Below are 24,015 nucleotides of genomic sequence, written 5' to 3'. Positions count from 1 at the left end.
AGATTCCTTTAAAATGCATCCACAAGAGGGGCTGTCAATCAGCAAGAATGCGCCTTAGTTCCCAGCATGCACTGCTGGGTGAGCTTAGCCCACCAGCCTAGCTTGAATGCTATCTCAAACTGCATTGAAATAATGTCAGACTGTGCACTTCAAGTAAACTGTGGAAGAGGAGGGAGAGGAACATAAGGGGATTCATCTTTTGTATATGGGAGCAACACTGCGCTACATCAGATCTTTGTTTTAGCCTGTTAGCTTTAGCATCGTGAGTGCCAGTTTTAGATGTTACCCTGCTTGAACACTGCAGATCTGATTCAATTAGCTCTGAAAGCAGCTCATGTGGGACCACATGATGAATGAGGAGGTAATTCAGACATAATCAGGTGTGTGCCGCAGCTAACTGACCTCAGAACAAATGAAAACAAGTCTCCAACTCATTTGGCTTTACAGATTTGGAGTTAAAATGGCATGTTGTCATATGTGAGTTGTTCATGTTGTGTGTTTTAAGCGCTATCATATCTTAATAGTAATTATTTTGAAATTAGACCAAGAAAAAACATAACTTCATCATGTAGATGGTCTCAATTTAAACCTGAAAAGAAGGAGGTGGTTTGTATTCCTTTAAGGAAAACCAAACCTTAATTTAAAAATGATCCACTGATGGGTTTGTCACCACACTTGCTGCATAATCTGATTAATTAATTAGCTGGAAGAATTAATTGGAAAATAGTAGTTACCCTTGTGAATTACCATAATAAACCTATCCTCCTGTTCCCTAATGTGTTTCTGTTTTAAATCACCACTTTTTTTGGCACTGAATGGCTCTAGGTGGGCAGTTCAGTTAGTTATACGAATGCTACACACTTACACATTTCTGCACAACTCACACATGTTTCTCTATGCTCACAACTCATTTAATTACCTCTGCAGTTGTTATAATCTTTGCTTAAATATTCAGAGAAGAGAAGGATGAAACTTTCATGCATAAAAGCTTCTCAAAAGCCTCTGTCTGCAGAATACTCCTGCCCCGCCCGGTGACTGTGTGAGCGTCTATGCATTGAGTAAATGTCCTTTTACGCGCAGCACAGGCCTGTCAGAAGATGTTGTACATGCTTCATTAAAAGTGGGTGACTGTGTGACCTTGTCTTCCCGCCTGTCATCTGAGTCTTCAGCATGTCACATCTGATTGCAGGTGTCAGAGTGGAGAGAGGGAGCGCCGGCTCGGCCCAAAGAAACAAAGCAAAAAGGCGCTGTGGAAGAGAAAATGACAGCGCTGTAGGTAGTCATCTGTGAGGCTTTGCTCCGTTTGAGAGTCTGTCCTTGTGTTCAAACAGGGACGACAAGGTTCCATCTCTGTCTTTGTATTACAGACTCTCAGCCTGCTGGTGTGACATTGTTTTTTTATTTTTTATTTTTTATTATTTTTTTTACTTTTATTCTACTTATAATGATCACTGAAAACTAATATCTGAAGTGTCCTGACACTAGAACAGATGAGTCCTAGTGCACAGCCTTTGAACCGTTTTGATCCAGTTGAGCTTTCAGAGTTATAAAAAATATTAGCTTCATCTAAACCTTCCACTTGCATTTTAGATCCAATCCCAACCAAATTATTTAAAGATGCATTGCCTTTGGTTACTGCTTCCATTCTAGATAAATTCAATCTATCCTTACTAAATGGATACGTACCACAGGATTTTAAGGTTGCTGTAATCAAACCTTCACTTAAGAAGCCTTCTCTGGATGCAGATGACCCAATGAATTATAGACCAATATCTAACCTTCCATTTTTATCCAAAGTCCTGGAGAAAATAGTGGCCATCCAAGTATGTGAGCATTTAAACACTAATGATCTGCTTGAGGAATTTCAGTCTGGTTTTAGAGAGTATCACAGCACTGAAACTGCGTTAGTGAGAGTTACAAATGATATTCTCATGGCCTCAGATAAGAATCTTGTGTCTGTTCTAGTCTTGTTAGATCTCAGTGCTGCCTTTGACACAGTAGATCACAATGTTCTTGTAGAAAGATTTGAACATGTTGTAGGGATCAAAGGAACAGCGCTAGGTTGGTTTAAATCCTACCTGTCTGACAGATTTCATTTTGTAAACGTACATGACAAATCGTCTTCATACTCCAGGGTTACTTGCGGAGTACCACAGGGTTCAGTGCTTGGACCAATAATTTTACTATATATATGCTCCCAATTGGCAAGATCATTAGACAGCATGGGATAAACTTTCACTGTTATGCTGACGATACTCAGTTATATTTATCCATTAACCCTAATGAACCTAATCGGTTAGGTAGATTACAGGTTTGTCTTGAAGACATAAAAAATTGGATGACTCTAAACTTTTTGCTTTAAAATCAAGACAAGACGGAATTTCTCATCTTTGGACCAGAAATCCAGAAAAGGAAATTGCTTAGTCAATCACCTGACCTGAATGGCATTAAAATAGTCTCCGAGAACAAAGTAAGGAACCTTGGTGTTATCTTTGACCAGGACATGTCATTCAAATCCCAGTTAATCAGGTTTGTAGGATTTCATTTTTCCACCTTCGGAATATTGCTAAGACTCCTTTCTAGGAGTGATGCTGAAAAACTAGTTCATGCATTTATTACATCAAGACTGGATTACTGTAATTCATTACTCTCAGGAAGTCCACAGAATGTAGTTAAAAGTCTTCAGCTTGTCCAAAATGCTGCAGCTAGAGTTCTGATGAGAATTAAAAAGAGAGATCATATCTCTCCTGTCTTGGCTTCCCTACATTGGCTACCTGTTAAATTCAGAATAGATTTTAAGATCCTCCTTCTCACATATAAAGCTCTAATAATCAAGCTCCATCATTCATCAGTGATCTGATTGTTCCATACGTTCCTAACTGAGCACTTCGCTCTAAGACTGCAGGTCTACTGGTGGTTCCCAGAATATCTAAAATTAGGATGGGAGGCAGATCTTTTAGTTATCAGGCTCCTCTCCTGTGGAACCAGCTCCCAGCCTTAGTTCTTGAGGCAGACACTTTGTCTACTTTTAAGAATCGGCTAAGTGTTTTTCTCCCCAGAAGAAGCTACGGTGATGTTCTGCTGAGCTGTGGTGGCCTCATGGAGGGGGCCATCGTCTAGCACACTGCTGCTAACCACTTAAACAGTCTCCCTCTCCTTATAATAACTTTTTGCTTTCCTTGACGTTGGATGTGCTACTGCTAGTTTACCCGTTTAATTATAGATTCACTAGGATAAATACAATAAAGTTTATCTCTCGCCAAATTGAAAATTTACCAAGAAATCACAATGTAACCATAAACACATTGCTTGGTGTGTGTGTGTGTGTGTGTGTGTGTGTGTGTGTTTGTGTGTGTGTGTGTGTGTGTGTGTGTGTGTGTGTGTGTGTGTGTGTGTGTGTGTGTGTGTGTGTGTGTGTGTGTGTGTGTGTGCTCTGTCTTCTCTATCCCCAGTGAGTCGTGGCGGAAGGCTGCTTATACTGAGCCAGGATCCTCTGGAGGTTTCTTCCTGTTAAAAGGGAGTTTTCCGCTCCACTATGGCTAAATGCTTGCTTAGTATGAGGATTGCTGTAAAGCCACTGACACTAGTCAGTGACTTGATGCAATTTGCTGGGTTCCTTATTGTCATGTTCTGTGTCCCCTTGGTCCCCAGCCCCCTCCTGTTTGTCCTCTGTGTTCTCATGTGCCTCCTGGTGTTTCCCAGCTTCTCAGGTCTCCCCAGTCACCCCTCTGTAGTTTTATTTTCTATAGGTTCAGCTTTTCATTTTATTAGTTCCCTTTAGTGTTTGTGTCCTTCCCCACTTGTTAATTGGTCTCTCTTACTCATCTTGTCATTAGTTGTTTATCTTGGCCCTTAGTTTCTAGGTTTAGTTATTTAGTGTTTTTATAGGTTATGTTATCTTCCCCTCTGCTTGGTTTTCCCTTCCCATTTGTTAATTGATTTCACCTGTCACCTGTTCCCCTGATTGCTTTCCACTGTGTTAAAAACCTGGCTTGTCCTTCAGTGTTTGCTGGGTCTTTGTCATATGTGTTGCGTTGTTCGTTCCCCTCTCGAGTCTCTCTGAGTCCATGCTCATGTGTGAGCTTTGTTAATTTTGAGTTTTCAAGTTTTTAGTGTTAGTCTTATTTTTGTGCTTTGGACTTTTCAGCTCATCCTCCTTAAATAAAATAATTTTTTTTTTCCTTAAAACCTCTTCAGCCTTTGAGTCATTCTGGGTACTTCTGCATCCTGGGTCCAACCTCCTCTCCTATCATGACACTTATATAGGAAACTTTTTACCGATTGGCTTAATGAACTGACCTGGATTGGATTGTTTATTATGTGAAGTGCCTTGAGATGACTATTGTCGTGATTTGGTGCTATATAAATAAAATTGAATTGAATTGAAAGGAGGACAACTATTGTGTGATTGGTTTGGGCTTTGGGTGGGAGCATCACCAAATGAAGAAGAAAAAAAAAATATTTTGATTTGTTCAGAAATAAGATCTGAAACGGACCCAGATCCATCCCAAAGAGAACACCAAAAGGCACCCTGAATGGATTTCCTCACAGAGACAGACCACATCTGCTCACAGTCACATTTAAAGTAAAATTATGACCTTCAATCATTCTAATAGACCATAAAAGAAAACTAGAAGACCCAAAAAATGTCAAACTGTGCCAATGTGAACTTCAAAACCTTAAATGGAAATGGCAGAGCTGAATTGCAGTTGCAAACAGAGGCAGAATTATGCGTTAACACGGAGCATGCTGGGCTGCTGGTGCTCCAAAACCCCTGGTGGTGGAAAAGTAATAAGCAACATTACATTAACCGCAGCACCACATTTTTATTAGCAGCCTTCCATCACATAAAGGAAGGTTGTAATTTTGAGCCCTGCTCAGTCTGCCTCTGTTATTGTGTCCTTGGGCAAGACACTTAACCCACCTTGGACCGGTGGCGCCTGCGGCAAACTCGGCCCCTGTCACCGTGCCCCAGGGCAGTTGTGACTACAATGTAGCTCATCACCACCAGGGTGTGAATGTGTGAATGACTGATTGTGTTGTAAAGCACCTTGGGGGGTTCCAGGACTCTAGAAGGCACTATACAGGCCATTTACCATTTATAAATTTACATTGAACGTCTTTTCCAGGCGCTCCTTATATTCTGGGTTTGTGTTGAGAATCACGTTGTAGGGAGACCGTTTGTCTTGTTACTCCTGTAAACAAGTCGCTCCTAAAGATTAAAGCAAGGCTTTGTTGCACCAGTGGATCATATTAGAAGAGCTGGCCATTTTTATAGATGGAGTTCTAAACAGTGTTTAAAATTAATGTACAAAAGTGATTGTAAATGCAGCTCCATGCATGTTAACCTACAGGAAAATAATGACCTCGTGTTATTCCACCCTTAACTTGACTTCTTATTTATAATGAAGCAGAGAATTTAGTCATAAATTAGGTAGCGTGAAAGTGAAATAAACACGGTGATCACTAAATGTTCTCTGGAAAAAGTGGTTCTCTTTGCTGGCTCAGCAAAGGAGAAAGCACTGTTTTCTCTATTTGGAGCCAAAGCTTTGCTGCTAAAATGCAAAGGTTTGGTGCTAAGCTAGTCCTGGCTCTGGTTCAATGGCGCCCCCAAGGGGTGGCCATGGCCACCCCTGGATAAATGCTGGCCCCCCAGCAAAAGCCAGTGTTAATAAATCATATTGATGTTCACTCAAACCATAAATTGATCTTGTTTATTCAAGACATCATTGAAAAACAAAATAAAAATTATGCTATTAAAGAGTAAGGAAATATTCAGAATAAAAAAAAACATGTTTCTGCTACTCATCGTTTAAAAAGTTTTATTTCCATAGTTTTTGTGAACACAGCAACAGGTGAATTAAACTAAGAAAATACATTTTTAAATAAAATTTTAAATAACTGAAATGTATTTTTCTGAAATGTTTGTGTTTGTTAAATTTAATTTAAAATTTTTGGATACCTACTGTTTTTTTTTTAAATAAAAAACAAACAAAGGAGCAATGCTATATATGGCCACAGGCTTAACTCTCCCATAGTTACCACAAGGACCAATTTGGTGCGCCACTCCAAAAATGTCTTTGGCTCCGTCTGGCCACCCCTATCAAAATTTTCTGGAGGCACCCCTGATCTGGTTAAGTTTGAAAATGTTGTCTGATCTGATCCGTTTTGTGGAACGTAGCTGAACGTAGCTGAATTTAGCTTCTGATAGAAAATTGACGGTGAAATGCTAAGATTTGAAAATCCTCACGGATCTATGTCACACTGTGAATTTGCATTCATAGCCCCTAACCCTAACCCGCACTTCATAGACATCACATGCAATATTTTTCCTCCTGAGGCTCAAATTGGGTTGCACTCTAAGTCCTGCCTCCCTCATTGTCAGCCCATGGACAACAACATGGTCTATGATTGTTGCTCAAATTTCATTGGATCTGTCCACTCTTTGTCTTGCTCTTGCTCTTCCTCTTTGTCCTCCTCTTTCTCTTTCTTGCCCTGCTCCTCATCCCCCACCTCGAATCCTTGTCCTCTCACATGAATTCTTCTATCCATTGTCACAATTTCTCATTCCCACCTTCAACAACCTGTTTGCTCTCTGAACTGAATTAGTTGTCACATCATTGGAAACAAGTGAAATCTATTTTGACTGATTGTGTTCAATCAATGACATTTGTGCTCTTGTTATGGGTAAATGTGCCACTTGTGTTTACCGTTGTGTACATTATAGTGCAGAATGTGTTTGAAGAGTGAGAATGTGTTCAGAGTTTTGCTAAACCGTGTGAAATGGTTTAAGGTTTTGGCAACAGGCTCAACAGTTAGCTTAATGAGTTCAAGCAACTGAGAACTTTCTTCAGTCAATGGATTTTAATGTTTTAGCAACTGAGAAAAACTGTAATAAAATAAAAACACAAATAGATAAAAAGATAAATAAAAGTCATTTAATGTATAAAACTGAAGCCTGGTGTCACACCCTGTCTTGTCTCCCCATTCTGTTCAGTCATGTGTCTTTGTTCTTCTTCTTCTTCTTCTTCTGTTGTTTAATGGCGGGTGGCAACCAACTTTCAGGTGCATTTCCGCCACCTACTGAATGGGAGTGTGAGTCGAAGTGGGGAGTATCCTACCTCAAAAAAAAAATCTATCAAGTAATCCACTGTCCCTTAAAATGTTTATGACTAACCTATACACCACTAGTCCCCCATTTAACAGAATACCCAACTCAAACTAGCTATATCCCTTAACTTTTAATTTTTCTGTGTCTCTGTTAATTGCTCCCAACTGCCTCTCGTTTTCCAATCACCCAAGCTCCCAGCCCTCTTGTATTTAAACCCCTTCAGTTCCGTGTCTCTTGTCGGTTCATTGTTTCATCGTCCTGCGTGTTCCTTATTAAAATCCTCGTTTTAAATGTTCCTGCCTGCCTGCCTGCCTGCTTCTTCCCCTTCAATTGGATCCTCACCTCACCTCCACTTCACTCACCAGCGCGCCTGATACCTGGTTGAATTTTCAGTTTTACTTAAATAGTTTTAAATGTTTTGTCCAACTTTTGGAGACTTTCCATAAAGTTTATGAATGTAATGTCACCACGTGAAAAAATGGCAGCTCGCGCATCAGCGGACTGGTGTCTAAAAACAACACAACTTCTGCAGTTTGGGAGTATTCTGCTGGTTCGAACCAAATGTAAAAAGAAAGCCGGTAAACACTGATGAGGTCAGTCCGTCGGAACAGCAAAGGAGCGACCCGAAGCTGAAATAGCTCCTTTCGGTCTGGAGCCTGTTATTAAAAGACAACAACGTGCTTTTCTGGTGAAAACTAAGCTGCTAGCCTTCCACAGATGTCACCACTAGCACAAAAACGTCCGCGTGTTGGTGCCACAAGCTCATCAAAGTTTGCAGCAGTCAGAGGTTGAAGCCGGAGAAAGGTAAACATGCTGGCTTTTCAGGCGAAAAATCTTTTTGTAAGCTGAGTTTTTAAAAAAGTTGTTAATTATATGTTGTTATTGTTTTAGTTCTAGTGTTTGTTATTCAGTTTCTGAACGGTGACTGTCCAGACAAACAGCTTGGTAATTGCACTTCAGGCTTACGTCATCATGTTTTAATTAGTGCCAGTGATGCCGTACACCTTGGTAAAGTGTGGAGGAAGCCTAGACGGTATAACATTTGGATGCCGCCAAAGCCGAGTGCACATCACTAATAATAATGAGCAATCCTGCTGTTTTCAGCCCACCTCTGCACCAGCAAACCTCCGCATCTCAGAACAACAGTATCATAGCTTTTTTTTAAGGCTCATAAGGCATTGACTTACACTAGACAATACTGCAAACGTATTGACTAAATAATTAAACTGCATCTTTAAAAGTTAGTTTTGGAGAAAAACTTGGAATTTAAACCCCAGTTTTCCAGGTAAGCACCTGATCGGATCGATGCTTGGTAACAGAATGGTTTTGTCTTTTAGCTTGGAGTATAACTTAAAGGCAACCATTCCAATTATAGGGTTGTTTCTGTCAATCTGCAGAAGTGAGTCGCTTGCTTTCAGATAGAAAATGACAAATGCAAAGCCCCTAAGAGTGATCGCTGTCATTAGTTAGAAAGTTGCTACTAAAATGATTCGACTCCACTGCTTTTGCACCATTTCCTCAACCAACTCCTTTTCCATTCCTCTCGTCTCTGTCCCTTCCGCCCTTTGAAGCTGAAAGAGAAGAGACACTGGATTTTCAGCTCTTTTGAGGATTGAAAGTCTTTGAGTTTCAGATGACAGAAAGGTCTGAAAGAGCCAAAGCGGCTGGGAGATTTGCAGGGCGGCTGGTTCTGCTTCACAAAGAAGGCCTGAGCGTTTGTTTTTAAGTATGCAGAAGGCTGTTTAAGCTGAAGACACATAGAGCGCCTAACATAGTAGACTCAGATGTCAGACTGGTGAGTTTCCCGTTTGACTCCCAGACTGGTGATGTAAGCGTCACAACCACCAGGAACTAGAAAAGGTTCAGCGCAGCCATTTCTCAGAACTCCAACATCAGACTAGACTTCATGTTTATAAGACATACAAAAAAAAAACAAGTTCCAAAGAAATGTTAAAGCTGCTGTCAGTAGCTCAGTAAGGTCACCATAGCAAACACACGCCTGTCTTTTTGTCTCTGATGGAAACCTTAATGGAGGTAGAAAATAAAGGCCCAAACATGAACTGTTGCTGTGTGAAAACTAAGTCCTGCTGAAAAATATCCTGACCAACGAGTGAAAGAAGGATCCCGAGTCATGTTTATGTTTATGAGATCATGTCAAAGTTTAGAGAGATCCTTTGTTTAAAGGTAAAGAGAAATTTAACTTCTGATGTTTGAGAATCCATTAAACTCAAGCTGAGATGATTTAGGAAATGTCCATGAGTCCTGTTGCAGCAGCAGACACACAGTGGGTCCTCATAGCGTATGTATAATTTGTATTAAGGAGGAAGAAGACTTTTGCAGGTCTTTCTAAAATGTTGTGGGGCATCAACACTTGTTGGTTGAAAATTAGGTGAATATTTCCCCTAAAATAATGTAGTTTAAACTCAGACTGTGTAAAAATCAGGAAAATCAATCATGAAGTTTCTGTGAGCTTTGGAGTATGGAGCTCCAAAGAGAGCGGGATCTTCTCACTTGTTTTGATCAAATCTCGTTGGTTTTCCAACTTTTTGCCAATTTTGATTGTGCAGCATACTGCTGCCACATCTAGACCTGGTTCAACGGCACATTTTTGTTAGTGTGTTAAGCTGTGGGGCATGAAAATGCACAAAAATCATCATCAAACCTTTGTGCTTCCCAAAGAAAAGAAAGGCTGAAACATATCAATCACATAAAAATGGGCCCGTTTTTCCACAGTGAATCTGAACAAGTCCAGTGAATAAAACAAAAGTTCTGTGACTTTAAACATTATGAAGCTCGGGTGCGTTTTAGAGAGTCCTGAACAAACAGAATTTCATCACAAGGGTGTGCCAAACCAGAATCTTTGATCCTTGTTAAAGATGAGTGACCATAAAACACTAAACAAACAATCTCTGCATCTAAATGCACTTCCTTTCTGAGCTAAAGTACAACCGGCCCCTTTAAACCAGAGCGCACATCTAATTATAATTACCACCATCTTCACTCCACTTCAACAAACAGCTGCTGCACCCTTTTGCAGCCGCAGTAGCACCATCAATAACAAATGCCCTTTTGAGTCTATTTACCTTCTGCTAATCACTTCAAAGAAAGCGACCATATCCACACGCAGTAAATCCATATCTAATTCCTGCTTGTTCTCCTGCAGCCATGATGAATCGCCTCCGCCTGCCGACAGAGGGGTCTGAGAAGCAATCAGGTGGAAGATCATGCCAGATCACGGGGGTTAATAACAATCCACATGATTACACACCAGCCCGGGGATAGCAGGGTTCAGAGAGGGCAAGCTCTACACCGCAAACAAAAAAAGTCACAGCTGTGCTCTCCTGAGCACTTCAGGTGAGAGGCTACATCTCATCTCCCCCACGCTGGGGATGGAAATATGGATGCTGTGGATGCTGACACCGCCAAATGCTTGTGTCATTTAATTTACCTCATAGCATTTTCCCCGATGCAACTCCAAAAATATTAATAATATGCAACATTTTGTCTGTTTACATGAGACGTGCTCTTTTGATGAATTTGATTGTGTCTGTGGGTGGAGTAATTCATGCTGAGGACGGTTATGTCACCTCAGCACAAGCTGAGAGAGCAATACACTCTCATTCTTACAAACAGCTGTAGTTTTACCCAAACACACACACACACACACACACACACACACACACACACTGCTTTTAGGTTTCAGCTGGAACAGTTTAAAATCGTGAAGTTTTAAACATATTTGAATAAAAAAAATGAGATTTTGCCTTTGTTCTGCTTCCTTGTCTTCAGAAGGAATGGCATAGTGTGTTTGATTCGGGAAGGATGATAAAAAGCTAACATGGAAGTGGCCAAATCATTTCGATGACAATCGTCTTTCTGCGGATTAAAATCATCAGCTAAGCCCTAACTTCCTCTGAGAACAACAAACTTGTACAGATTGTTTATTTCAGAGAGGATTTTTAATTGACTTAACATTTCAAACTCCAGATGAAAACCTTTTTATATTGAGAACATGTTTTCTTTTGTAGAGATGAAACAAGCTAAAGTTGTGTACAGTTTGTCATTTTGTTGTTAGGACTTGAAACATCCAGATGTATCTGAATTTTATAAATGCGACGATGAGGTGTTAGTTTTTGTTGTCTGAAATCTTCCTAATGCACACGGCACATAAGCTCTTTTAGTTTTCTGCACAGAAGCAAGTTGACGATGCAACTTTGAGGGAATGTAAAACCTGTTTTCCCCTCTTTGTGTTATACGTGCAGGCTGGTCTGAGCATATTTGCATGTGAGTGTGTGTAGTTGTGTGTTTGATCTTCTGAGTTATAAACATGCAGAAGCTCGGTACTGTAGCGGCCCACGAGACACAGCAGAAATAGCCTACATTCTTTCTATTACCCCCCCCCCCCACACACACACACACACACACACACACACATTAACAACACTAATCCTACACAAGAACAATACACTGCCATCCTCTCCACCTCTTCCTCACCGACTCACGCACACACTCCCACTTTCCTCCTTTCTGTCTCTCATTACATCATAAACCAAAATAAAAGAGCGGCCGAGGACTTGAGAGGCAGCTGAAAATGCGAGCTCTGAAAATGATAAATGAAATGGATATGTGGCCACTGAGAGAAAGCCGCTGTCACTTCAAACTGCAGCAGTCTTACATGGATGTATTTTCTCACTCACAAGAACAACAAATATATTTGTGTCCAAATCCAAGTGAAATGACCAGCTTGGTCCTCAAACCGTCTCATTCCTCCGTTACTCCAGATGACTTCATCGTGGAAACACTCAGTTACCAGCTTTATGCTAACACACACACACACACACACACACACACACACACCCAGGTCACATTAAGCCAGTATTTGGGCTGCCGCTGATTGGAGAGACAAAATTGTTGAACTGATGCGTTTGATGCAAGTTTTGAGGGAAACATGAGCTGTTTCATAGCAGACCTTTAGATTTGAAAGAAAGGAAAAGGCTCAGGTGTTGCATTCCACTTACAGCACATTATGTATGCAGACAAAAATGAGTAAAAACATTCCATTTAGACTGTTTACAGGTGTTATACCCATCTTCGTTTTTTAAAATCTGCATGGGATGCATGTTTTTGGAAAAGCACTGTAGTCAAAAGTGTACTGTCTCAATTTGAAAGCAAGATCTCACAGTTTCACTGACCAGATTTGCCCATCACACCTAAAATGACTGTTTTGCTGTGAAGTTACTCTGTTCCCTCTCAACTATCTTTCTTCTCTCAGCTCTAACGCTGCTGGACTGGGATCCTGCACCTTTGAGTGAATGTTTCCCTCTCACCCTCAGATCTTAGGTGCACACGAGTGAAACTCGCTCTTCTTGATGCTGATTTCTGCAGCTCTGTATGATCATCCTGCCCTTCAGTGTTCCAGCCAATCAAGAGTCTTCCCAGATTATCAAATCAGTCCTGAGGATTTCAGCTCAGTGGCGATGTGATGCTTTGGCACTGAACAATTATTTTTATTAAAGGACATTTGAAACAAATGTTTGCATAACCCGAAAAGATCAATTAAAAACAATGAATGAGGTATTTGCCGTTATCTGGAATGAGTAAAAATAGCGCTCCTTGGAGGGCAATGATGTCACACGCCTATGCCACCATTTCATTGGCTGGAGCATTGCTAAAAAGCAGTTATTTTCCTGGTGGGGTGTAGTCAAGTGTAGTGATTGTGTCTCATTTGGCTGCCAGCTCCTCTCCCTTCTCTCACTCGTTTTGACTCACAAAAACAAAGTGAAACAGGATTCCAGAAGAGTCCCCGACACATCGACATCTGAGATTGTTTTGAGAGAACGCTTGTCTCGCAAAGCCTTTTGGATGCGATTGACATTAATACGGCACTGGCGATTTTAGGTTTGTCTCCAGCAGTCACAGCCCGGTCAGAAACTGGATGCAGCTCATGGAAGGTTGTCCTCTGAATCTTAGGGACATGAATAAATAAATGAAACAAACTCACGGAGATTTGTGGCCCTGGAAACAAAATGCTGTGAGTGCATGCCAAGGGTCTCCTCCCCACGGAACTGCTCACCTGGGCACCCGCCATGCAGCACGCTGGCTACGGCCCTGTCAGACAAAAAAATAAAAATCAAAAATAAAAAGGCACCATGTTAATAAATGCATGTGCTCCTGATGCTCTTGTGAAAATGTGTTGTGCAGCTCTGGTCTTGCAGCAATTCTTATTGCACACTCTTCTTTCAACATGCACAACGAGCGCTCCCACCTGCTGTAGCATAGCTCTCAGACAAGAACCCCAACACATATATCGGTTGCCTAGAAACCACAATGGATGAACGGATGCAACTTGTTTTTGAAGCCGATCGCGCGTGTTGCAGATCATTGCGTGCGTACTACTGCGGCTCTCTCTAGTAAACACGGAGACGCACCTGGTCATGTTCTCCCTCTGGGGCCGGTGCGCCTTCTCCAAACCCAGTTTGGTGAAAATTCCCACCAGTGCCATGATGGCCACAACTCCACAAATGATGTAAACAATTAAGTTCGTCTTCTCTTTAGTGCTGTCGTGCATTGGGTTCGGTTTGTGGGGACCCGGTCCCGGTAACAGCCACGGCGGGGTCTCGTAGTTCGTGCAGCTTTTCTGGTCCAGACGCGAGTGCTTGTAGGAGCAGCAAAAGCGGAAGCCACAGGTGCCGCAACAGTACAGATAATTGCCCGTTTTGCAGATGAACGGCGGGTCAAACTGGCCCATTACGTCGTAGTAACCCTGACATTCCTCCTCGGTGTGCGGAGACTCCTCGGACGGGTTTTCCTCCTCCCGGGTGCCATTAGAGGTGGCGATCATCACGAATCCCCCGAGCAGCCCAGGCTCCCCGTCAGCCTTGCACACCAGAGCCATAAGTTTGAGCAACAAGAAGGCGAGGAGAAAGTATTTCCCTCTCATCGTCGTGCGTTCTCCTCCGTTCAATTTCACGCAGAAACGAGGAAGAGGAAAGGCGCGCGACCATGATAGTCCAGAAACATCCACCCGGAGAGCAACACACCGTCATCCGCACAGATGAGCATCTTTACCAAATCATCATCATCATCCAAAATTATTTTATTGGCAAAGAGGAAATTATTTCAATTCTGGATAAAAAAAATAAATCTCCGTCTTTCTTAACTCCCTCGCTCAGAGGCGCATTTTCCTCCCAGAGAGGCTTTAACGGGCTCAGACTGCGCGTTTTCACGAGTGCACCAGTTTACATATCCATCTGTGCGCTCTTACGCACAGATACGAGCCGCGCCGAGGACGAGAGCGCAGTGAGCGAGTGGGGTGGCAGAGAGAGTCTGGTGAAAGAGAGAGAGGGGAGAGGAAGATAAAAGCAGAGAGAGAGAGAGAGAGAGAGAGAGAGAGAGAGAGAGAGAGAGAGAGAGAGAGAGAGAGAGAGAGAGAGAGAGAGAGAGAGAGAGAGAGAGAGAGAGAGAGAGAGAGAGAGAGAGATCTTCAAAAGTTATTATCAAAGTCCAAAAATGGATATCAGTATTCCGTGGATGGGGAACTATGTGGGAGCTGCATTTTCGTGCCACTTTACACTTTTCACCACTATTATTGTACAAATCCTGGAATTACAAGTCGCTTAATGTGTCACAAAGGCAGCTGGAGGTTAGTGGTGTGTTTTAAATTAACCAAAAGAAAACAGGAAACAGTAAAGAAAAAAGTTTTCTCCGGTATTTTCACAAGAGGAAAAAAATTTAAATGTGTTTATTTTACTTCATGCAAATTATATATTTTTTATTTTAAAAATATTCCATCCATCCATCCACCCACTCACCCATCCATCCATCCATCCATCTATCCACCCACTCACTCACCCATCCATTCATCCATTCATCCACCCATCCATCCATCCATCCATCCATCCACCCACTCACCCACCCATCCATCCATCCATCCACCCACTCACCCACCCATCCATCCATCCATCCATCCATCCATCCACCCACTCACTCACCCATCCATTCATCCATCCATCCATCCATCCATCCATCCATCCATCCATCCATCCATCCATCCATGCACCCACCCCCTCATCCATCCATCTATTATCATCAGCTTATTGGGTCGTGGGGGCAATAGTGTGTATAGAAACAGTTGTGAGAAATTAAAATGAATAATTTTCAGAGTGTTTTCAGCTATTTTCAGGAATTAAGATGCAAATCCTGCTTTTGGATTTTTACGGGTTCAGTTGACAGTTTTGTTCACATTTCATTTTTTTAAAGCTATTTTGATCATTTATCATCCCGAGTAAGTGATTTGTGAAATATCAAAAGCTTTTGAAGAAAATTAAAACACATTTTATATAAAATATGTTAACATTTGAACAGTCTCTTATTTTACCTCATGTTGGCATGTCCCTGTGGTCACATTTTCATAACGTCTGCCTATTTTTGGTAGCATGACCTTTGACCCACACACATATTGTCACAAAAAGTCCCAACCTTGAGTCTTAGTCAGACTGGGACATTAGCAGCTGGTCTTTATCAAAGACAGTGGAGCTCCACATGTTCTCTTCCCCCTCTGAGGCAGGCTTTTCATCTCTGGATTCTTGTTTCTTTGAAATGAGTGGAACGTGTGTGCTCTGTGTTAAATGAACTGTCTTCATTTCAGGTTATTGAACCAATATCAGTGTTTGGGTTTAAATCGTATTTTCCCTTCAAAAGAAAGTTTATTCACAAGTCAGAGCTCTCACTTTATTTATCTTCACATTCATGCTTTAAATAGTCTTTTGAGATAATTTGTGTTCAGTTTTTATATTAAAAAAACACAGTTCAACAAAAACATCTGATTTTCACCAGTTGAATCCATTCATATTTTTACTTATTAAATATTCTTTTCAGTTTCAAGTTGTTTCAGTCCCTGTTGCATGTTTTTAACGAAAGCAACTATGGTGTGCACATTTGTACATTTTGTTACAAACATTATTTCCTGGCATGTTTATCTGCAAGACTTTGTTCAAACATTAAAGCGATTCCATGAAGATCCTAATAAGATCTATAGGCTGCTGTTTGTGATGACAGGGTGGAGGGAGCTGGATGGACAGATTAGAGCTTCGTCCTCATTAATGAGGATATTGCTCCAAGAGCTACGTCCATCCCCACTCTGACACATGCTCATTAAATTTAGATCATGATAGAGAACCAGATCCTGGACACAAGCTGAGCTTCCTGTACAGACTGGTCCTGTATAACCTCTCTGGTATGGAAACACCATGGGATCCTCGAGCGGGTGCTGAAGAGGACTGTCTGCGATAAATGTTGGAAGTTATCCATCGTAGCTTTTTATCCTTGGAAATAACCCCTGCTGAATTCACCTTTTACAGAAAGGTTTTACAGAATATTGGAAGCATAAATGAAGCAAATCCGAGAGCCCACCAGGAATGGAGACTAAAATTAGACTTTGTCTCTCTAAGTGTTTGTTTTTTTCACAAACAGAACTAGTCTGAATGCAAACATGTTCTCAACTAATCAAAATAATCAAAGTAAAGTTATTTATCAGGAAGTGCAGGAATATCGCGTGTGTACATGGAATTCTTTATTTCTGACCAGAAGGCACTGTGAGGATATTCAGCCTTTGCTTACAAACTTGAGAATCCTCACCAGTGGGTTGAGGTAGGAATACATTTTCTAAACAAACAAATGTATAGCTACAATTCATACACAACTTTTAATTTTCAGTTTTATACTTTTAGGAATTAAACTGGTCAGGATGCTTTAAAGTCAATATGAGTATGAGCCACAAGTAGAAAAACACCCTAACAACCTTTCAGGACCATGGTCAGAGGTCACAGTCTATGACCGCTGTCCCTTGTCCTGAAAGGTTGTGGTTGTAGTCCCGATTTCTCTCGGTCATGATAAAACCAGAAGAGGAAGTTGTATAAATTATGCATTTTTAGAACTGTGAGGACTTAATAACAGAGGCACCTGATTGGAGCATTGTTGCTTTATTCACTCCTCTTCCAGTCGGCTCCTGGGTCCCTGGAATCAAGAAAAAAGTGAATATAGGTGAAAGGGGCTATAAAAGCTATTTTTTGGTTCTGGTGATTTACGCCCTGGATGTTCTACTTAACTAACTTAACTAACTTTTATCCAGACTCCCATCCATTTTTTTTGGCAGTTATGGACCCGCAGTCCAGAAGTAGATGGTGGTGATGTAGGTTCCCTATAACATCCACAATAGACTAATTCTGTGTTGTAAAGCAGTCTTGTGTAGATGAAAAAGCCCTGTTCCTTTGTTCTCTACATTAAGTGGCAATATTTACACAGTTGGGCCATCTCCCCCCACCCAAAAATAATAATTACCGAAAATAAGAAATGGGTGAGAAACAAAGGGAGATGGGCTGGAAGGATGAGAGAGAGAGAGAGAGGTTTATCTATCCATCTATCTATCTATCTATCTATCTATCTATCTATCTATCTATCTATCTATCTATCTATCTATCTATCTATCTATCTATCTATCTATCTATCTATCTATCTATCTATCTGTCTGTCTGTCTGTCTGTCTGTCTGTCTGTCTGTCTGTCTGTCTGTCTGTCTGTCTGTCTGTCTGTCTGTCGATCGATCTCATGTTTATTTGTCTTTTCCTGCATGTGTGTGCAGTTGTAGCATTGACAGGTTCCCTTAGAATAAATGAACTCTCTCTCATCCTAATAATGACCACAGAGACATAAACAGATAAAAAACAATACACAGTGTCACATGTCATTGATAGTCGATTAGCCATTGTAATCACAACAAACAGACATATCTTTGATGGTAAAAAGCGTAAATGAATTCAAAATTGTTGAGCTATTGGACAGTAGACACAAAACAAGCTAAATACCATCACACAAAAAATAACTAAAAGAAGTATGATCAAAAGAGAGAACACGAGTTTTGAAAACTTTATTTATAGCAATGTAACAATACGGTTGTTGCTAAAATGACCTAACGTAGGAAATATATAAATAAAAATATCTGTCTTTTGGAATCCAAAAAAATCACAGAGAAGAAGAGAAAAAGGAAAACGCAGAAACAGAGCCGTAGATTAACTTCTTCAGAAAGTTCCAGCCAGGCTGTGTAGTCGAGCACCGATAAACGTCAGCCGTAGCTAGCAGCGGTGACAGTGGGAGGAGCAACACGACTCTGCTCCAGAAGCAGACCGACACGGTCCAGAGTTTAACTATATTGCTCTCGAACTTGCTCATGACATGGCTGGAAACGTGAACATGTTTCTCAGAGCTACACACCGAACCTTCAGCGGACTGACTGAAGGTATCTAACTGTTGTTTTGTTAGCTTCTTAAGCTCGGCAGCTAACTCACTTGCTAATGCTATGACTAGTTGGACAAGTTTGTGCTAGCCTGTTCCGCTTTAACTTGACATGTTTGGTCACAGTCGTCAAGAGGCTAGAGAGTACTAAACTGTTAGTAGCTGTTGTTATCCCTCAATTTCAGTAACCAATCAAGTCTGAGCAGGACGTTTGCACTGTTGATTCCAATAACACATAAATGTGCATGCAAATGAAAATAGATCAGATTCTCTCTCTCTCTCTCTCTCTCTCTCTCTCTCTCCCTCCCTCCCTCCCTCCCCGCGCATGCGTGTGTTGTGGGCTGCATGGTGAAGCATCTAGTCACCATTTATATCAAAAAACTTTCCATTTCTCTGCATGGGACATTGGTGGGCAGTAAGGGATTTCAGCATGACTTGGGGGGGCGTTTAGCTGAAAAAGGTTGAGAAACCATGATCTAGTGGAAAGATGGTTGCAGGTCCTGAAGCAGCAGAGCATTCCCAGACCACCACATTATCAACATCTTGTTATTTTGTACCCTCTCCAGTCTTGGTGTTCATCTATCTTATTTCTGATTCATGGCATCTGACTTTAACCTTATTCAGGTGAGGCCTTGGGGCTTTAGAAGTTGCTTTTCGGTTCCTTTGTTCCTCTTGGATATTTTTAGAAAGGGGCATGATGTGTTGCTTTGTGGGTGTTAGATTCCTAGTCTGACTTTGACCCTCTCAGAGGCTAAATTAAAATGCATGACAGTGAAGTTTTCTACACTAATCTCGAAGCTGAGGATTGAAAATCCATCTGCAGTCCTCCCTGTTGGCAGCAAAATTCAGCGTGGTCCTCTTTGTGTAGTCATCAGTTAAGATCGAGAAGAGGTTCCTTTACCCTCTTTAAGGCGATTTATTTGAAGAGATGAGGATTATAATTATAAAAGAAGAATGTGTTTCAACTCATGGGTCCATAAATGTCAATTACACAGACGGGATCATTGTTTCCAGGAGGAGGTTGCTCTTTTTCTCTTTTCTTTTTACTATCTTTGCTCAAGTTTCTCTAAGGAATGAATTATCATAAAATCATTTGGGAGCGTGTTACACAGAGAACATATTAAGCATGGAGGATGTGTAACAGCTACCGGGCCCTGCTGAGTGTGTGTGTGTGGGTTTTCAGGCTGAATGGGTCTCTTTACGACAGCAGCATTTCATTGTGCTAGTTCTAAATGAGCAGAGCTAAAAGCTGCTGTTTACACCTGCTTTTAAACATTGACCCATTTTCAGTCAAAATCACATCATTTGTCTTTGAGTATTACTTTTCTGTTACCAGCATCTAGTATCTGTTTCTTTTCTCCACATGGAGAACAGATGCTGTTTGTCTTGTTAATGAATATTGGAGACTGATCACATTGTGGGGCGCTTGTGTTTGTATATTGTTTGGATTATGTTAATTCATTCATTCTCTAACATGTATCTTTGTTTCTAGCTATTTAGCCCTGTTTGCTCATAAAGCTAGGACCTGACAGGGCTTTCACTGTTGGTAGCAAATTGTAAATTGCAATCACAAAGTAGTTTCCAAGATGCCTTGAAAATTTAGCATACGTTTTCAGTTTCCTCACTGCTTAAACTTTGAACAGGTTGTGAACTTTTCACAAAAGAGTTGTTGCATCATTGGAACAGCGTCTTCTCAGGGTTTAGTTGAGAAAACTTTGGGAGGTTTTGTTTAAAAGATTATAAATGTCCTGTATTTATATAGTGCTTTCTGGAGTCCTTTAGCTAGAGACCAACTGATTTTTATGTATTTTTTATTGCTGATACCAATGCTGATAGCATAGATAGATGGGTCGAGGTCAGCCAATGGCTGGTATGTGCTGCCGATTATTTGAGCCAATATTCATGGTCCATAGCTAGACGTTTCCACTTTATTGGAATGCTAAAAGGTGACACTGATAACTGCAATGTTTTGTAAGTGGTTACTTTTAATAAACTATCAATACAAATATAAAGGTATGAAATAAATTGTAATATTCCATAAAAATATGGATTATCAATATTACTGAACCTTTAATATTTGATTGTTGATGAAAATAGGTACTTCTTCTTCCGACTCTTGGAGGATGCAGACACTTTTTTTCCTCCTCTCCTCCATATCTTATCCTCAAGGCCTTTGTCTGTCTGTGTGTGCTGGGTGCACGGCTGCTTCTACATTTTTTCTGGAAACTGGAAACTGAAATTCACTAAAATGGATCTCGTCAGTTGGTCTCTCAACGCAGTTGATACAATTTTTTCAACGATGAGAACGGGAGAAGGGGCTCCCGGATGCCCCACCGGGCCAGACCCAGTTGGACACATCATGGACTCCTGGAAACAGTGGAACTTGTTTTGTCTATCTCAGCTGTCTGTGGAGGACTGAAGACGTGTGGATATTTGTGGTGTTGGTGTCAGGTTTCCTTCTCATTGGCCTTGGAGGCTACCTGGCTTACCGGAAAATTAACGAGCTGTCGAGGAATATTGGCCTGATCCCGGAGCTCAGAGATGGTTTGCACCGCGCTGTGAATTCACAGACTCACGTAATTGTCGAGATGAATCGTAAGCTTGGGACTTTGGCCGAGATTCATTCATTGGCACAAAAGATGGATGCCATCAAGGATAGAGTGGACGAATCAGCACGGATTGGGATAGATTAATGGCCATTATTGGGATTTTGAGAGGTTGAGGACCAACAAACTGTAAAAGAGGAAATGATCTCTGTCTGGCCTCAAAACAATTTCTAATCAGAATCTGGCATCCTTGAGCCTGCAAGGCTCCAACGAAAACTCTGAAGTGCCTTTTTTTCCCCTCCACCTGAGCCAATCCTCATGTAACCCCTCTTATCTCCATTAAGGTAGTGCGACTCAGGGTTGAGAATGACCACAGTCACCAATTCTTGTCATGTGTCTTGCCCATGTATGTCTGATCTCTGAATTGTGTGTACTGGAACTCTAATTTCCCTCTGGGATTAATACATTATCTTTGATTTGATTGATTTGGGTGTATACCAGGGAACCAATACTCATCAATAATTTGACACGGAGCCAAAAATATAGTTTAGAAAAATCTATTTATTACTACATTTCCATGTCTAACGATCAAACAGAATGATTGATTATAAATGATGATTTAAGGTAATATCAACTGAGACAATAATCAAACTAATGAAACATGATCTTCGATGTTAGGGTTAGGGTTAGTCTAAGTCTCTTAGAAAACTGATGTAGAGCTGGGCAATAAATCGAATATTTATCGTTATCAAAATTTCTGACTCTTCTTGAGACAAGTTTTCCCATGTCAATAAATTTGATAATAAAAAAATTAAAAGGTGTGTAGGTTGTCAACATTCGTGTCATTTTAAGAAGCGACCACTTTGAGTCACATAAAATTGTGACTCAACGTAATGCATGTGAAATCCCCATCTAGTGGACAACTGTTGTTTCTGCGCATACCTGTAGTTATCGTCCATTAATCGCTATCGAAGTGAAATCCTCAATATATCGTGATATTGTTTTTAGGCCATATCGCCCAGCTGTATTGTGATGTATTGTTTTATAAAATAGTCTGCCTGAATTTAGGGGTGTTTAATTAGTTATCCAATTAGGGTTAACACATCCAACGCCAGTGCAGAGAGCTACGATATCCGTGTGATGAGGCGTCTCTGTGATCCGGCTGGCCAAGCGAGTAGTTTGTCTTCTGGATATCAAATCCTATTCCTCTTAATCCGCATCAGCTGTTCAAGAGATAGTCTCATGGGTGACTGCTGGAACCTGGTGAGTTGTTTCATGTCTGACAAATTGTTTTTCAGATTAAACAAATAATGGTTGTTTGATCTTGAAAAGGGATGGTTCATACAGCTAAAAGTTTTCCGTTGAAAGACCTGGGCCCTCATTTATCAACTGTACTTACGAACAGATCTGTGCTATTTCGTGTGTGGGGACGATTTTACGCATTGTGTGGTATTTACCAATTTGTACTTGTGCATGAAAATGTTCCTAATTATAAGAACAGCTCTAACCATGTGTAGGAATGGCATCTAGTAGTAGAACATGGGAACAGCAGTACTGAAAGTCTCAGTCATCCACGGATGTTCTTCATCCACAAATTATATTTACCCAGTATATAATTGTGCCGGTGGAAAAATGGCGCTTTTTTTGCATAATTGGTGCTAAAACCAATAAGACACCTGTGACCGATGGGAATCTGACATTATAGCATGGCTGTTCTGTGTTATTGGAGGATTTAACAGAGCTTGCAGTCTGGAGGGAACGTGTTCTCTATGAGCTCTCTGATCTCAAAGGAAATCCTTCTGCTACGCTTTGATTTGGAACTCTTTGTGGCACGACAGACAAACCGCACAAATCCAATTCCAGTTCATATTTTATTTTACAATTGCGAGAACCCCCCAGCACCTCCCCTGCTCCCTTATCATATACGCCGTGTTGCCAAGGTAACCAGACTGAATGACAGCTCAGAATAGGCCTGGGCGATAAATCAATTTAATGAATTAATTCAAATATTTTTTGCGTGCGATTTAAAAAATAGTAAATCGTATTTTACTTTAGTAGCCCCTTTTTGGCCCCCCGGAGCTTCCAAAGTGTTAGTTTCACATAATCGCGACAACAACGTCACAGCATGCACACGAAACAGCAACAGCAAGCGACTCCACGGCCACTGGTGAGAGTGGGAAGTTTGTTCCTAAGAAAGGAATTAAATCATCCATTGTTTGGAACTGGTTTGGGTTTGCTGCGACGGACGTGGTGCGTGGCACTTTTATTCCAAGAGAGTGTTCATTTATTCATTATTCATCTCAGAAATGAGGGTTACATTTGTCTTGCTTGTGATTAAATAAAAAACAAAATTAGCTTTAAGGTGCCTTCCATTTGTACCTATTGCTATTCTTAATAACTGAGGGGAAGAGAGAATCAGAAAAAAAAAACATAAATTAAATAAAAAGAAGTAAAATTGGAGATTTTATTTTTAGGCCGTATCGCCTAGCCCTAGCTCAGAGGCTGCACTCTCAGGCGACATTTCCAAATGAAACTAATTCCAAACAGAACGATTCCTTAATTGTAAATGACAACCCGTTACCCTACGATTTATCAAATCCAGTTTTATATTTATTCCTGACGGGAACCTCTCCTCTCTCCCGACCATATTTATAATCTTCAATTTGTTTCCAGCCAGTGTTTCGATGTTGCTCTCAATAAAGGTTTGTATAAACAAGCTGATCGATTTAACCCATACCAATCTTTACCAATAACCAAACAATTTAGACTTTGCAAAGTGGAGAGAGATCAATGAAACACACGAGTCAGTAGTCAATTCGCTCTCGTTCGACAAAAAGCCCTCCAAGAGTATTTATTAAGGACACACAAAAATGATAAAACGCACACACATTTACACATTCCTTTAGACTTCGAAAGGGAGACACCCAGACGCTGGCACAGGGCGTTCTTACTGATAAGCCAGGACTGGGAAGAAGCAAGGTCAAACGCCTGTCTGTTGCCAGGGAAAAATGAACTGGATGAGCTTTCGTTTGAAATAATAAATAATGTATCCATAATTCATCCAACAGGC

At 40.9% G+C, this 24,015-nt stretch overlaps 2 protein-coding genes across 4 annotated transcripts in view; one reads left to right on the top strand and one right to left on the bottom strand.

Moving 5' to 3' along the window:
* shisa9a (shisa family member 9a) overlaps nucleotides 1-14,193 on the bottom strand; it is a 94,246-nt gene extending 80,053 nt beyond the window's left edge. Inside the window, exons 1-2 of one of the 2 annotated variants that reach the window (XM_015963690.3) lie at nucleotides 13,540-14,193; nucleotides 13,113-13,219 (exon numbers count right to left, since the gene is read on the bottom strand). In XM_015963690.3, coding sequence (XP_015819176.1) covers nucleotides 13,113-13,219; nucleotides 13,540-14,051 — 619 coding nt within the window. In that variant the 5' untranslated portion in view covers nucleotides 14,052-14,193. The remainder of the gene's footprint in view (nucleotides 1-13,112; nucleotides 13,220-13,539) is intronic. The other variant, XM_054749013.2, reaches the window with a different exon arrangement.
* A 4,044-nt stretch (nucleotides 14,194-18,237) lies between these two features.
* The window catches only part of cpped1 (calcineurin-like phosphoesterase domain containing 1), a 109,824-nt gene continuing 104,046 nt past the window's right edge, over nucleotides 18,238-24,015 (top strand). For both annotated transcript variants that reach the window (XM_070545401.1, XM_054749012.2), the window contains exon 1: nucleotides 18,238-18,403. In XM_070545401.1, the coding sequence (XP_070401502.1) occupies nucleotides 18,340-18,403 (64 nt within the window). In that variant the 5' untranslated portion in view covers nucleotides 18,238-18,339. The remainder of the gene's footprint in view (nucleotides 18,404-24,015) is intronic.

Source organism: Nothobranchius furzeri, chromosome 16, assembly GCF_043380555.1.
Source record: "Nothobranchius furzeri strain GRZ-AD chromosome 16, NfurGRZ-RIMD1, whole genome shotgun sequence".
In the NCBI taxonomy this organism is placed as follows: domain Eukaryota; kingdom Metazoa; phylum Chordata; class Actinopteri; order Cyprinodontiformes; family Nothobranchiidae; genus Nothobranchius; species Nothobranchius furzeri.
The sequence above is the reverse complement of the archived record's forward strand: the minus strand, read 5'-3'. Positions and strand labels throughout refer to the sequence as shown.